Genomic DNA, 16,951 nt, shown 5'->3' with positions numbered 1-16,951 from the left:
CGTAATGCCCAGGACGCACCCACGGCTCTGGTAGAATGGGCCTTCAGCCCTGATGGAACCGGAAGCCCAGTAGAACGGTAGGCTTCAAGGATTGGTTCCTTGATCCATCAAGCCAGGGTGGATTTTGCAGCCTGCGACCCCTTGCGCTGACCAGTGACAAGGACAAAGAGTGCATCCGAGCGGCGCAGGGACGCCGTGCGGGAAATGTAGATTCTGGGTGCTCTACACCAGATCCAACAAGGCCATTACATATCGATGAAATGGATAAGGATAAAAGGAAGGTAAGGAGATATCCTGATTGTGATGAAAAGGGGATACCACCTTAGGGAGAAACTCTGGGATCGGGCGCAGCACTACCTTGTCTTGGTGAACACCAGGAAGGGAGCTTTGGATGACCGCGCTGCTAGTTCGGACACTCTCCGAAGAGACGTGACCGCTACCAGAAAGGCCACTTTCTGTGAAAGTCGAGAAAGTGAAACATCCCTCAGAGGCTCGAAGGGCGGCTCCTGGAGAGCAATTAATACCCTGTTCAGATCCCATGGGTCTAACGGCCCCTTGTACGGAGGGACAATGTGATAACCCCCCTGCAGGAACGTGCATACCTGAGGAAGTCGTACTAGGCGCTTCTGAAAAAATACCGACAGCGCTGCGACTTGTCCTTTAAGGGAGCCGAGCGACAAACCTTTTCCCAGACCAGATTGCAGGAAGGGAGGAAAAAAGAGACAATGCAAATGGCCAGGGAGACACTCCCTGAGCAGAGCACCAAGATAAGAATAACTTCCACGTCTTGTGGTAGATCTTGGCAGACGTCGGCTTCCCAGCCCGTCTCATGGTGGCAATGACGTCTTGAGATAATCCTGAAGACGCTAGGATCTCGGACTCGATGGCCACACAGTCAGGTTCAGGGCCGTAGAATTCAGTGGAAAAAACGGCCCTTGGGACAGTAAGTCTGGCCGGTCTGAGAGTGCCCACAGTTGGCCGACCGTGAGATGCCACAGATCCAGGAATCACGACCTCCTCGGCCAGTCTGGGACGACGAGGATGGCGCGGCAGCAATCGGAGCTTAGCTTGCGTAGCACTCTGGGCAACAGTGCCAGAGGTGGAAACACATAGGGTAGCTGGAACTGCGACCAATCCTGAACTAAGGCGCCTGCCGCCAGAGCTCTTTGCTCGTGAGACCGCGCCATGAAAATCGGGACCTTGTTGTTGTGCCGAGACGCCATTAGGTCGACGTCCGGCATCCCCCAGCGGCTACAGATTTCCTGACACCCTTCTGGGTGCAGAGGCCATTCCCCTGCGTCCATGCCCTGGCGACTGAGGAAGTCTGCTTCCCAATTTTCTACGCCCGGGATGTGAACTGCGGATATGGTGGATGCTCTGTCTTCCACCCACATCAGAATCCGCCGGATTGCCTGGTAGGCTTGGCGATGCGTGTTCCGCCTTGGTGGGTGATGTATGCCACCGCTGTGGAATTGTCCGACTGAATTCGGATCTGTTTTCCTTCCAGCCACTGCTGGAAGGCTTGCAGGGCAAGATACACTGCCCAGATTTCCAGAACATTGATCTGAAGGATGGACTCCTCTGAAGAGAGTCCTTGACCGTCTGAGAAGGGAGACGTTCCTGTCTAGGGACGTCGACTCCCCAACCCATTGGCAAAGCATGTCCCATTGAAGTGGACGCAGATGAAACTGCGCGAAAGTGACTGCCTCTGCATGAGGCGTCTTAAGGGGTGTGACTGGCCTTGAAGGAGAGACTGCACCCCCGTCTGTAGTGAACGCTGCTTGTCCAGCGGAAGCTTCACTATCGCTGAGGGAGTGTGAAACTCCATGCCCAGATATGTCAGCGATTGGGTCGGTGCCCGATTTAACCTTGAAAAGTTGATGATCCACCCGAAACTCTGGAGAGTCTCCAGCGCCACGTTCAGGCTGTGTTGGCATGCCTCTTGAGAGGGTGCCTTGACAAGTAGATCGTCCCAGTAAGGATCACAGAGTGACCCTGAGAGTGCAGGACTGCTCCCACTGCTGCCCTGAACTTGGTGAAAACCCGTAGGGCTGTCGCCAGACCGAAGGGCAGGGCTACGAACTGAAGATGCTCGTCTTCAATAACGAAACGTGGCAAACGCTGGTGCTCTGGAGCAATCGGCACGTGGAGATAAGCATCCTGATGTCTATTGATGCTAGGAAATCTCCTTGAGACATTGAGGCAATGACGGAGCGGAGGGTTTCATCTGGAACCGCCTGGCCTTCACGTGCTTGGTGAGCAGTTTTAGGTCCAGAACGGAACGGGAAGAGCCATCCTTTTTTTGGCACCCCAATCAGATTGGAGGAAAAACCGTGTCTTGTTCCTGAAGAGGAACAGGGATTACCACTCCTTCTGCCTGCAGAAGAGCATCGGCTCGGGGGGGGGGGGGGGGAAATTCTGAAGAATCGAGCCGGAGAACGAGAACAGAACTCTATCCTGTACACGTGAGACACAATGTCTCTCACCCACCGGTCTGTGACCTGTGGCAGCTAAATGTCGCCAAGCGGGAGAGTCTGCCACCAACCGCGGATGCGGAGAGAGAGAGCTGAAAGTCATGAGGAGACCGCCTTGGTAGCGGTTCCTCCGGCTGCCTTCCTTGGGCGTGATTGAGCCCGGCCGGAATCTGAGCCCCTCTGAGCCTTTTGAGCCCTTTTGGACGAGGACAATTGGGACCTGCCCGAGCCTGGTAAGGACCGAAACCGCGACTGTCCCTCCAGGACAGCATTAATAGGGTAAGTCGCAATGCAGACATTGCGAGGTTAAGGACACCACCTGCGGCACAGATGTACATGTGCTCAAGACCAGCTGCGCAAGACCAGCTGAAATAGCTTAGAGTGCCCCTACGGCTGCGAATGCCGGAGCAACCGACACGCTAATAGCTTCACAGACAGATTTCAACCAGAGGTCCATCTGTCTGTCCATGGCATCTTTAAGTGAAGTCCCATCTCCACTGCAACTATGGATCTAGCCGCAAGCCTGGAGATTGGGGGATCCACCTTTGGACCCTGGGTCCAGCGCTTGACCACGTCAGGGGGAAAGGGATAACGTGTATCCTTAATACGTTTGGAGAAACGCTTATCTGGTAAGCGTGGTGTTTCTGAACTGCTTCTCTGAAGTCAGCGTGGCCAGAAAAGTACTCAATATACGCATGAGATACTGAAAAGGGATTTCTCCTGCTGTGAAGCTGACTCCTCCACTGGGGGAGCTGAGGGAGAAATATCCAACATTCCATTGATGGACGCTATAAGATCATTCACTATGGCGTCACCATCCGGTGTATCCGGATTGAGAGCGGTGTCAGGATCAAAGCCCTGATCAGCTACGTCTGCCTCATCATACAGATAGTCCTCCTGCTGGGACCCTGACCAGTGAAGAAGCCGAGTGCCGCACCCAGCGAGCTGGCTTAGGCTGTCTGGGACTGTCGTCCGTGTCAGAGCCTTCACCCTGGAATGCCTGGGACCCCCCCGGAGCACTGATTATGTTCCAAATGAGGGTGGCCAGGGAGCATTGATCAAGATTGCCCATGGCCTGTCTGGACTGCAAAGTCTCTATCCCATGACAATCTATCAGCCGAAACTGCAACTCCGTCCCTGTCCCTGGACAGGGTTCTTTGGCCACCTCTAGTAGAGACCCCGGCTGACCAAGTGCTACAGGGGAGCATTTGCACACAATGGGGGTCAGTGGAACCTGCCGGTGGAACAGTATCACATGCAGTAAAAGCAGCATAGAAAGCCTGTGTTGCTTTTTTGCTGCTGTTGTCCAGCCATCTAGGAGAATATAGCCAAGAGTAGCGACCGTACAGTGCAATGTATAGCATACAAGCATAAGTACAAATGAACACTTCAGCACATGCAATACAAGCAGCATAGAAAGCCTGTGCCTTAGCACCGTTGCTTTTTTGCTGCTGTTATCTCGCCATCTAGGAGGGCATATAGCCAAAAATAGCGACCTACAGTGCAGTGTAGAGCATACAAGCATAAAATACAAATGGACACTTCGGTATTTAGTGGGGTCAGCACTACAGGTGCTGCTTACCGCCCGCCTATAACGCGGGTGTGTGGTCGCCAGAGCCCTGTGACTGGTTGCCCAGAGCTTGTCTCCGTTCCCCAGCTCGGACTGCGTGCAGGAATGGCTGCCGGCGTCCTGTGAAGAGGGGCGGGCCGTGGGCGTGCCCCAGACAAGAGCGGGAAACTGGCGTCCCACTGTGTCCAGTGAAGGGGGCTGGAGAATGCAAAGCAGACTCCAGCCCTCGGCGCTGACTTTCTGTACAGCGTCCCGCCTCTCCCCTGACTGGCAGGGCTGGGGGCGGGAACGAAACGAAAACTAGGCCGCAAAGCCGGGGACTCGAGTAATAAGCGCGGCCGTTCATGTGCACGGCCAGCGCGGAAGTCCCCGGCGCACCACAAGTCCCAGCCGCGCCACAGTGTAAAAAACACCCAGCAGCGGCCGGCGCGGCAGTTCCCAATACATAAATTCACTCAGCAAAGCTGCAGTGAATAATAGCACGAGCGCTCCGCGCTGTTGCCCCCGGCGCACTAACACTCCCAGCAATGTTGGTGTGTGTGTGCGCGCTTGCCCGGGGACACAGAGTACCTTAATGTAGCAGGGCCCTGTCCCTGACGATACTCAGCTCCATATCCAGCAGGTTCTCTGGGTCTGTGGATGGAGCCCGGTCTCAGTGCCTGGAGACCTGTAAGATCCCACTTCACCCAGAGCCCTGAGGGGGGATGGGGAAGGAAAACAGCATGTGGGCTCCAGCCTCCGTACCCGCAATGGGTACCTCAACCTTAACAAACACCCGACAAAAGTGGGGTGAGAAGGGAGCATGCTGGGGGCCCCATATGGGCCCACTTTTCTTCCAACCGACATAGTCAGCAGCTGCTGCTGACTAAAAACAGTGGAGCTATGCGTGGATGTCTGACCTCCTTCGCACAAAGCTTGAAAACTGAGCAGCCCGTGATCCCACGGGGGGTGTATAGCCAGAAGGGGAGGGGCCTTACACTTTTTAGTGTAATGCTTTGTGTGGCCTCCGGAGGCAGTAGCTATACACCCAATCGTCTGGGTCTCCAAATGGAGCGCCGAAGAAATTCCATTTCCCAGTGCGCACATAGCCTAAACCAAGAATCTCATGTTCAGGTATTTGATCTAATGCCGTTAGGCAAAAATTAAAGTATGATTTTTGGATGTGCGGTTTATTTCTTTTTCCACAGCTACTAGGTTACTTTTAAACCATGTAAAGAGATGGACAAACCCTTTAACAAGAAGTAGGTATGGATGGATGGGAGTTTTAGGACTGCAGACTTTGTAGTCTGAAGACACATTGGTTTGCAAAAGAGCCGTTTTAGGTGCAAGACGACAAAAAGCTTGCAAGTGAATGTTTACGTAGGAAAGGAGAAGGTTGGACTACCCCGCCTCGGGGCATACATTGGTCATACATGGATTCAGACTGATCAACAAACCAATATTTCTCATAACTGTTAAAAATAAGCAGTTGTCAAAATAAAATTTTTCCCCTTCACATTTGCTCTGTAAACTCCCCAGCAATAAGACTATACATTGCACGCTATGTGGATACATACGGAAGTAGGAAGACAAATACTACTCAGCAGAAAAAAAATAAAAAAATAAATAACAGGAGCGTTGTAATGGAGTCATTTGCATCTCTTGTTGTGTACATACCTGTAACTCCTCCATCAGGTCAAAGTTCTGTTTGCGTAAGGTATTGTTTGTCTTTTCTAACTTATTTATTCTCTGGTTGTCACTGAGCGGAGAAGAATCAATCAGTTCATCCTGCAGTACATGATATTCCACCTCATAGTCCTGCAATTGCTTCGAAATGTCCATTTCAAAAACCTAAAAGAGAAAAGATCACATGCCATTCTAAATATCAGGGCGCAAGAGTAAAAAAAACCAACAGCTCACAATGCAAAACTCAAGTAAAGGCCTTTAATACACCAGCCAGTGACTGTAGTAGAGCTAAAGACATGGCTCATCTATCGTCTTTGGTTGTCCTTGTGTCCACCCACACAGCTTTTTACTGGTTTACATAGGTTTATGACCCTTTTTTTTTTTGAGAAATGTTCAAATCAGACTGAATATAGCTATATGGTAAAGTTTTGGCTTAGCGATACTAACATAAAATCAATATATAGTGGAAAACCTTTAAATAGAGATTTTGACGTAAAGCATTTACCACCTTTCCACTTAATGAGCTGTGGGTCCAACAATTGGAACACTTGAAGAGGTATTCCCATCTCCAAGATCTGATCCCAATATTTAGTAGGTGTAATAATAAAATATTAGCAAATACCTCCAATTAGAAATTTAGTATAGTTCTTTGGATTCCCCATTTTGCTTACCTCATGTTCAGAACATTGCAGGACCTTCAGTATCCGTGGTATGACCACTAGCAATTAACTACCTCCCTCTGACTATATGCGTGGTCATATCCATGGACACCTAAGGTCCTGCAATGCCCTGCACTTGAGGTAAGCGACATAGCTAATCAGGAGAACTATACTACATTTCTAATTGGAGGTATTTTCTAATATTATTACACCTACTACATATTTGGATAAGATCTTGGAGATGGCCATAACCCTTTAACACTAGAAGTCCCAGAGAGGGGTCATTTAACATTTCTACCTTTGGATTGGGGGGAGCTTGAAATTTCTGGGACTTCTAGTGTTAATAAAATTACCAAGATAGATTTCCTCAATCCCCATTCTCTTGCAGCTGCAAATCAATAGTGAAGGAGCTATACCATGCTATTGTAGCAGGAATAAAATGAAGGATGGGCCTCTGCTCCGACGATCTCTTGGGATTATAGTCATTATCAGACTTTATATGAAGCTAACACTTATCCTGATTGAGAAGCAATAGAGAGAAAATAACTCTCTCTAATCCGCCATACACCTGAGCCCTAATAAGTATATTGACAGCTGACAGATTCCCTTTAACAGTATTCCCAAACTCCATTTCCCAAGCGCCACCAACAATACATGTTTTCAGGATTTCCTTAGCATTGCAGAGGTGATGGAATCAAAATCTATGCTGCAGGTGATGAAATTAGGACAAGGACATCAGAGGAATAGGAGTTAGGGGGTGAGGAGGACATTTTTAAAAGTTGGGATGGATGATTATGGGCATGTCACACACAACGACAGCGACGACGACGTCGCTGCCAAGTCACCATTTTTTGTGACGTAGCAACGACCTTGCTAGCGATGTCGCTGTGTGCGACATCCAGCAACAAGCTGGCCCCTGCTGTGAGGTCGCCGGTCGTTGCTGAATGTCCTGGACCATTTTTTGGTCGTTGCTCTCCCGCTGTGAAGCACACATCGCTGTGTGTGACAGCGAGAGAGCAACAACTGAATGTGCAGGGAGCAGGGAGCCGGCTTCTGAGGACGCTGGCAACCAAGGTAAATATCGGGTAACCAAGCAAAGGCGTGGTTACCCGATATTTACCTTCGTTACCAGCGTCCGCAGCTTCTTGAAGCCGGCTCCCTGCTCACGTAGCCAAGGTACACATCGGGTAACTATAAGCAAAGCGGTTTGCTTATTAACCTGATGTGTACCCTGGCTACGAGTGCAGGGAGCCAGCGCTAAGCGATGTGCGCTGGTAACCAAGGTAAATATCGGGTAACCAAGCGAAGCACTTTGCTTGGTTTCCCGATATTTACCTTAGTTACCAAGCGCAGCATCGCTTCCACGCGTCGCTGCTGGCTGGTCGCTGGTGAGATCTGCCTGTTTGACAGCTCACCAGCGACCATGTAACGACGCAGCAGATAGTCGTCGTGATCGCTGCTGCGTCACAACGTGTGACCTAGGTTTTAGTCTGGAGAAATCAAAGCCCCGTAAAATTAGTACTCAGACTTTCCAAATGTGAGGATGTATTAAAGCAGGATTATACAAATTATAGAGCAATCGCTAAGGAATAAAGTAGAGCTAGGGCAACAGACCGGTATTTTCTTTTAGGGGTTTCCAATAGGTCACAGGATATGGATCGACCATGACACTAGAGAGCTGGTTTCTAAGGTTTTTAGGCTTAAAGAGGCTGTGTCACCAGTTCAAAATAATGGGCCAGTGTTTGCCCATATTTTATTTCCGCTGCTTCATTAGAAATTAAGCGGGCACAATATGCTAAATTTTATGGTCTTAAAGGGGAGTTGTTCTCAGTATTTTACATGAATGGGTCTTAGCCTGCAGAGCACAAGTACCCTTGGGAAACGCCCCTTTGGTAAAAATCATGAAAATTACCATATTGGGCACACTAAATCAAAAGGTCCATAGTTCTGCAAAAACTAAAGTATCCATATCTTTCCCTAGTGTTATACTTTGGGGTAAATTGTGTCAAAATTAAGATGAGCGGTTGTTATTCAGATTTTGAGTTTCATTAGGCTTAAAAAGATGGCGCACCAGCGACAAGTCTGGAATTCTGAATACAAGCTCATGACTCCTGCATTACCTGGTTTATAGTCTTCTCCATTTGCACCAATCCCAGATTTGGTAGGGTGTTCTTTATAAAGTCCACAATAGACTCGAGATTTTCTTGTTGCAAAATTAAGGGCTTGTGACTGCCCAACAAACTCAACGCCACTTTAAAGATAACTTCTGACCCCTGAAGATAAATCATATCTGCAAGAAGAGTCAAATATCATCAGTTTTAGGAGGATGAAACTCAGAACGAATAACAGCCAAGACAAACATGTTAAGAATCTAGACTTGCTTGGTGACTGAGGAACAATCACACAGAGCCCATTTACACTAAACCTTATGTAACGTCAGCCATGGCACGCGCCTGATTTCTTCGCATACTAAAACAACTTAGCGAAGCGCCATGCATAATAGACTTCATCCAATTGCTGTACGATGCCTCATGTAGAAGACTATACCATTCATTAGCAAATTATCAGAATAAGAACTTATGTCATTGAGACCCATAGAGTTTTTGGTTTGCAATTAAAATATAATTATTGTAACTCCAGAGGACACAATTACAAAATACCTAATTTATTTACATATTACAATAATTAAGGTCTTAAATCTTTATGTAGATCAATGTGAAATTTCATGTAATAAAATTAATAAAAAAAAAACACCCAAAAAAGTGCACATACTAGACAGTCGCATAAATGTAAATGCTCTTCATTCAAATCAATGAAACAAATAACTATAATAAATGAACAACTCAACATAGGACAATTACTCTAAGAAGATATCCCCTAGATCTAGGATGTTCTCAGAGTCAAATTAAGTGTCTGTGCAAAATTTCGTGATTGTAACTACAACAGTGTGGATTCCTTTAGTGGAGATATACACAATGACACACATACACTCATCTGTATATATTAGATTGTTCTGTAGTGGTCGGTCGTCTGACAGCGGGGACTCCCACTTATTGGTAGAACAAGGAACCTTAGTAGTTCCTCACCAGAATGGCCATGTTGAGAGCAGTTTTGCTGGCGCCCAATAAAACAGTTGTTTAGAAACATTATCAAGAAGGTGAAAATGTGGATATCAACGTATTTAAAGAGAACTGTCCAACATCGAAAAAGCATGTTCGTCTACTTCTACAAACAGTGCTATGCCAGTTCATTGATTGTGTCTGGTATTACAGCTCATCTCCATTAAAGTGAATGCATGCACTTCTGCACACATACACAAAACCAGTAGTGTTGCTCCTGAAAAAAAGAAAAAAAAAACCAAACAAAACAAAAACAGCCATACAATGGAAGATGTACTGTACACACTCCAAAAGAAAAAATAAAATCTCTGATAATGCCCCAATGGACTAATCATGAGTTATTAAACCAACAGAGCAGCAAATAAAGGGTGTGTGATGGAGTAAATTAATAACAGTGACATTAGGCAAGTAGTGGTCTGGGGCCATTCCAGCAGGAAGACACACGGGTAAGAGAACAACTATAAACTGATCACTTATGTGCTTTTGACACGCCCAGTCCCAGGGCCGGGGGTACTCGGAACCGGGCCGGACTAGTCTGGGTACGTCAGCGGCGGCAGGGCCTGGCTACGTAACACTGGCAGTGTCTTGTCATAAATGAAGGGGATGATGATGGTGATGATGGGAGTTGTTTTTACAATTACATAAAAGTTTGTGACGCCACTTGCGGTGTGCGGCTGTGAGAGGGAGCCGCCACTGCGTAGTCTCTCTCACTGCGGGGGCTGATGGTATCATGCAGCTAGGATGTTCCAGCTATCCGGAAGCAGAGCTAGGTCCCAGGGAGGATGATTGTGGTTGTAGTGACGCTGGCGCTGAGGCACAGGGCGATGGCAAGTACACAGATGACACAGGGGCTGCGGTTCAAGTTGTTTACTCACTGATTGTCTTTTAGGCCCACAGGATGCTGGTCTTCACCAAGATGGGCTCCAGGCGATCCTGAACTCTTCGGATCTCGGTGCCGGTATGACTGGTGGGCCCTTTCTCTATGCGCTCTGTTGTTGGCGGGTCCCCATGGCTTGAAGCTACTGGGGGTCCCCTTTTGTGTAAAAAGTCCCGGTCCGTTCGCAGGCAGCGCGAACCTGTAGTGGGCTGGCTCTAAGTCTCAATTCCCAGGCTCTATGTGCTGCTGTGTCCCGGACACTGTGGTGGGTCAAGAAACGTGAAATCTTCTCTCCCGGTAGATTTATTAGGTGAGCTTGAAGCGTCCCCTGATCTTGGGGTCTACACCCAGACTGCGCTGGTCCCGGGGATCTGACACCAAATCCCACCGGTGACCGTAACTCCAACATCCCATCGACATCACTAGAGGAGCTCCTCTCTGCACCAAATTCCCTCCTGACTCTCCTACTCCAACTGTCACTAACTGTTCTTATGGCTCCTCCCACTCCTTGGTGACACCTCCTCCCCAACTCTGAGTCCTGGATCCAGTGGATTGGGAGTCTCCAAGTGCGGTGACATCCTATAGACCCCAACCACTGGTGACCCCCTTTGTGACCATACCCTGGTCCCAGTCCCCATTGGGGAGGGAAGTCTGCTGGTTGTAGTTTGTGGTGTTATGTGGACCCGGCCCTGGTCACCTAGGAATCCGGTATGAGCACAGCATCTAAAATCAGGTGCAGTACAATGTGGCGCCTGAAGCCTCAGGGGTGCCACACTTTATATGCAGCTTTAACCACGTCACTGCTCACATTTACTCAATTTGCACTGGGCTATTATTGACAACATCCTCTGCCATGGTCCCCATTATATTCACTTAGCTACCCTTTAAACCCATTGTGACTTTAATTACTTTTAATATTACATTCTTTTGAATTGTGTCACCCTCTTGCACCTCCATATGAAAAACACTTGTTATTTTTATTCATATTATAGTAAAAACAAATACCTTTTTAAAGTGAACGTGTCAGGTGCAATATGGCCCCAGAGCCACGAGCAGTTCTGGGTACATATTGCTAATCTCTGCCTAACCATCCCTGCATCTAGTTGCATAGATAAAGAGATCTTTAGAAAAAGTATTTCTAAAGATCCTTTGTGATTTGCTAAAGAGGCCAGCGACTAGTCGCAAGGGCATGATTTCCCCCGGCTAATCGGCCCCTTAGCATGTTAGTACGCCCCTGTGGGCGTGCTAACCTGCTAATGAATGTGCAACATCAGGGGACAGTCGTGCTCACCTCTCTGCAGCCATCGCATCAGAGTCCTGGATTTCAGCTCAGCGCACATCCCGGATTTTCAGTCATGCGCACTATATGGGTCTTAAGCCAGGACTCGTACGCCCGGCTTCATAGTGTGCTTGATCGAACGTCCAGTATCATGTGCACCTAGCCGAAATCCAGGACTGACACAATGGCTGCAGAGAGGTGAGCACAACTGTCCTCTGACGCTGCGCATTCATTAGCATGTTAGCACACCCACAGTGGCGTACTAACATTCTAAGGGGCCAACTAGCCAGAGGAACTATCACCCTTGTGACTAGTCCCTGCACTCATTAGCAAACAACTAAAGATCTTTAGAAATGCTTTTTCTAAAGATCTCTTTATAATAATAATATTTATTCATTTATATAGCGCTATTAATTCCATAGAGCTTTACATATATTGGCAACACTGTCCCCAATGGAGCTCACAATCTAAATTCCCTATCAGTATGTTTTTGGAGTGTGGGAAAAAAACGGAGCACCCACAAGAAACCCACGCAAACACGGGGAGAACATACAAACTCCTTGCAGATATTGTCCTTAGTGGGATTAGAACCCAGGACCCCAGCGCTGCAGTGCTAACCACTGAGCCACCGTGCCGCCCTTATCTATGCTAGTGAATATTGCCGCCCCGGTAATGACCGAGGTGCTTGGATCCGGAGTGGTCGTGGCTCGAGGGGTCCGGACCCGAGCTGGGCGGACACTCAAACTGGAGAAGGGGATTATTTTACAGGGGAAGTGTTTGTGACGCCACCTGCGGGGTGTGGTAATGAGAGTACCACCACTGCTGCAATGAGGACCGGGGCAGAGGGTGGGGAGCAACAAGGTGACAGTCCCTCCGCAGGTAGGGAAGGCTCCGAAGCTCGCGTGATGAGAAGATATAGAAGGCAGGGTGCAGGGGCAGGCGTACTCACTGCGGTGGTTGCGCTGGATAGGTGGAGATAAAATGAGGTACACATGGTTCTTAAACAAGTCTCTATGCACAGCTGCCTGGAGCATGTCCAGGTCCACGGTACCACTAGTAGTCCAGAACCCGCCTTCGTGCACTGTTTGTGCCTGTGTGGGTCCCTATAGCTTAATAATAATAATAATAATAATAATAATAATAATAATAATAATAATAATAATAATAATAATAATAATAATTTTATTCATTTATATAGCGCTATTAATTCCACAGCGCTTTTACATACATTGGCAACACTGTCCCCATTGGGGCTCACAATCTAGAGTCCCTATCAGTATGTCTTTGGCGTGTGGGAGGAAACCGGAGTACCCGGAGGAAACCCACGCAAACACAGGGAGAACATGCAAACTCCTTGCAGATAGTGTCCTTGGTGGGATTTGAACCCAGGACCCCAGCGCTGCAAGACTGCAGTGCTAACCACTGAGCCACCGTGCCGCTTGACGCGATAAGGGCCAGTTCTTCAGTCTGGGTGAAGTCTTGCTCCTAAGGGCTGGCACTTGGGACCTCAGTAGGTTGCTTTGTTTGGAAAACCCTGTCCCCCGCGTTGGGCGGATGCCCTCAGTCTCTGCGCTTTAGGAAGGTCCCTGAAGGCCCCCTTCCTCTGCAGGTTAATTGCCAGGACGTTGAATCAGCTCCTGACCTAGGGTCCTGTACCCAGTTGTGCTCGGTACCGGTCAGTTCTGTTAGTCCCTGAATCCGGTCACCGACTCCTCTGGTCCCAGACCACTGTCTGCGACCCAACTCTTGTCTTTCCAGCTCCCGGGGAGCCAACACTCCTGCTCCTCTCACTTTGAGAGCTGTCACTCGTCTCCAACTTGGTCCCTCCCACCAGTCTGTCTGATCCCTAGGTGGGTGGCCCTGTTCCAGCTAGACCAGCTGACAGGTCATGGTGTGGGGTGTTGGTTGGGGTTTGTGGTGCTGATGGAGGCGACACCGGTTTCTGGGAACCTGGAGACATGGGGGGGGGGGGTAGGTCCTACACCCTGGGGGGAAAAGGATGCAGTTCCCTGTAGCACCCTGATGTACTCAGGGGCGCTACATATACAGGGACGGTTAGGCAGGGATTAGCAATATGTACCCAGAACTCCTCGTGACTCTGGGTGTATATTGTACCTGACAGGTTCCCTTTAACCGCTTCACGACCTATAACATACTAGAAAGTCATAGGACAAGTACTTCCCCTTGATGCGGACTTGCAAAGAAAGCCTGCATCTTCCCTGTGCATATCGGCTGATCTGATGAGCCTACTTGTGCCTTTAAAGGGAACCAATCACCAGGATTTTCATATACAACCTAAATCCAGTGCTATACTGGCACAATCAGGCTGTTTCTATACACACCTGTAGTGGGCGGCTCGGATGTTTAGGTTTTGAAATCCAAAAAAGGAAAGTTGATAACATTAGCTGCTTGTTGAGTGACAGCAGCAAAGAAGCAGATAATATTTGGGCGGGGAAGGGGGGGGGGAATTCATAGTTATCCCCTCCTCCTGTTAGAATTAGCATACTTATTATACGAACTAATCACTTTGTCTGTTGCAGAACCTGTGTGACGTCATACCCATGGGACCAGAAGGGGAGGGGCCTCAGCAAACAGCTGGATATTAGGTCACATGCGTGCAGTTTTTGTAGGGAAAAAAAATGCATAGAAAATAAATAAATGCATGACTATAACCTTATGATCTAATTAGGCAGTAACAGAAAGCGGTATACAAATAAGAAAACAATACAACCTGAACGGTTTTCAACAGCTCTGCTTCTACTAATCCACTTTTTAATAAATGTCTCTAACAATCAAAACAATGTTACTCAAACACTTCCCATATTCATCTCGTAATCCACATTATCCACTATAAGTATTACACAAAAGAAACACTTAGAGATTGGAATTTTTTTTTTTTTTTAAATTAAAAGCTTAGTTTAGCTTAGTCTAATTTTTCAAAAGAATTTTCTTTGCTACAAGAGTTACAACTGCCCTGAAAAGACATGTGTAATACTCTGCAGTTAGGATGCAGCCATAGGAAACCTCAAATACAGACTTAATAATGTCAAAGTGTCCTTCAAAAATATGACTATGGTTAAGTGGATGGTTGATGGTGAGAACAGACTTTTCGTCCTACACTAATCTTCACTGCTGTGCGATCACACATTATCTGTACAGTTTCTTCAGCATTTTTTGGCCTTCTAGCTCCCTTTCCATGGCTAAACTGAACAGTGTCATCCTCTCACTATCCCTAATCACGATGAAATGGCTGCTGCATTCCCGGCTTCTGCTTTTATACAGACCATGTCAGTCCCCCCTGAATAGCTGCGCTATACCATGTAATACCGTATTTTTCGGACCATAAGACGCACTTTTTTCCCCCCCAAATGTTGGGGGAAAGTGGGGGGTGCGTCTTATGGTCTGACTATAAGGCTGCGGGGAATGAGGGTGCCGCGGTGCAGCGGGTCATCAGCGGCACGAGCAGGCTGTAACAGCCTGCCGTGACCACGTGGGCCCACTCATTACATATGCACGCCCATCCTCCCGCCCATCTCTCAGCGAAACCGGCGCTGACAGGTGGGCGGGGTGATGGGCGAGGGGGGGTGCGTGCATAATTAGCAGCCGGCCGTGATCACCCCTGGCAACTACAGCCTGGAGTGATCATGTGCGGCTGTATTCACTGCCCCCCGTGCATCATTATCAGCGCGGGGTGCAGTGAATCAGTGTACTCACCCGTCACCGTGTGTGGAGCCGCCCCCCGGCAGCATCGCGTCTTCCTATCTGTGCCGGCGGTCAGCTGATCTGGATACTAGCGGCGCGCACCGCGATGACGTCATCGCGGTGCGCGCCGCTAGTATCCACCAGAATCGATCAGCTTACCGCCGGCACAGACAGGAAGACGCGATGCTGCAGACACCGGTGACTGCTCCACACAGCGGCGCTGCAGCTGAGACAGAGATCGGTGCTTCAGGGAGTGAGGAAGGGTAAGTATAAACGTTTATTTTTTTTTTTCCTGTGCCACAGGATACACGCCATTTACCAGGATGGATGGGGGCATTTCATGAGCAGGATGGATGGGGGCATTTCTTGAGCAGGATGGATGGGGGCATTTCTTGAGCAGGATGGATGGGGGCATTTCTTGAGCAGGATGGATGGGGGCATTTCATGAGCAGGATGGATGGGGGCATTTCATGAGCAGGATGGATGGGGGCATTTCATGAGCAGGATGGATGGGGGCATTTCATGAGCAGGATGGATGGGGGCATTTCATGAGCAGGATGGATGGGGGCATTTCATGAGCAGGATGGATGGGGGCATTTCATGAGCAGGATGGATGGGGGCATTTCATGAGCAGGATGGATGGGGGCATTTCATGAGCAGGATGGATGGGGGCATTTCATGAGCAGGATGGATGGGGGCATTTCATGAGCAGGATGGATGGGGGCATTTCATGAGCAGGATGGATGGGGGCATTTCATGAGCAGGATGGATGGGGGCATTTCATGAGCAGGATGGATGGGGGCATTTCATGAGCCGGATGGATGGGGGCATTTCATGAGCAGGATGGATGGGGGCATTTCATGAGCAGGATGGATGGGGGCATTTCATGAGCAGGATGGATGGGGGCATTTCATGAGCAGGATGGATGGGGGCATTTCATGAGCAGGATGGATGGGGGCATTTCATGAGCAGGATGGATGGGGGCATATCATGAGCAGGATGGATGGGGGCATTTCATGAGCAGGATGGATGGGGGCATATCTTGAGCAGGATGGATGGGGGCATTTCATGAGCAGGATGGATGGGGGCATATCATGAGCAGGATGGATGGGGGCATATCATGAGCAGGATGGATGGGGGTATATCATGAGCAGGATGGATGGGGGGTATATTATTAGCAGGATCGGGGGTATATGAGCAGGATCATATACAAGGCAGGAGGATCCTTATGGTCAGGTGCGTCTTATAGTCCGAAAAATACGGTACATTATGGAAACTCCATCACCGCCACACGCAAGGTCATGTGATCCGAGAAGTGATGATGCTACAAAACGTTTTGTTCCGTGAAGATTAATACAACTGCTCTCCCAAAACCCACTTTCTTGCGAGTGTTAGCATGTGAACATCTGTGAGCATCTACACACTGGTATATCTCTGCCTTCGATTTTATTAGGAGCAGTGACACTAATTTGACCCATCCTGTTATACTTTGAAAAAATAATGTTCATAAAATCCCTTCTCCCATAAGAGGAGACTGCAGATCACAGAGAGTAAAGGAGGAAGGTGTTCACTTGCTGCGCCAAAAGAGATCACTCCAGCAGATGTT

At 48.6% G+C, this 16,951-nt stretch overlaps 1 protein-coding gene across 3 annotated transcripts in view; it reads right to left on the bottom strand.

Annotated features, from left to right (window-relative positions):
* The window catches only part of TBC1D1 (TBC1 domain family member 1), a 209,185-nt gene that overhangs the window by 12,857 nt on the left and 179,377 nt on the right, over positions 1-16,951 (bottom strand). For all 3 annotated transcript variants that reach the window (XM_075346959.1, XM_075346957.1, XM_075346958.1), the window contains 2 exons: positions 8,489-8,658; positions 5,701-5,874 (listed from right to left, as the gene is read on the bottom strand). In XM_075346959.1, the coding sequence (XP_075203074.1) occupies positions 5,701-5,874; positions 8,489-8,658 (344 nt within the window). The remainder of the gene's footprint in view (positions 1-5,700; positions 5,875-8,488; positions 8,659-16,951) is intronic.

The sequence above is a fragment of the Anomaloglossus baeobatrachus genome, chromosome 1, assembly GCF_048569485.1.
Source record: "Anomaloglossus baeobatrachus isolate aAnoBae1 chromosome 1, aAnoBae1.hap1, whole genome shotgun sequence".
Lineage (NCBI taxonomy): Eukaryota > Metazoa > Chordata > Amphibia > Anura > Aromobatidae > Anomaloglossus > Anomaloglossus baeobatrachus.
Note: the sequence above shows the minus strand (reverse complement) of the source record. Positions and strands in the feature narration are given on the sequence as shown.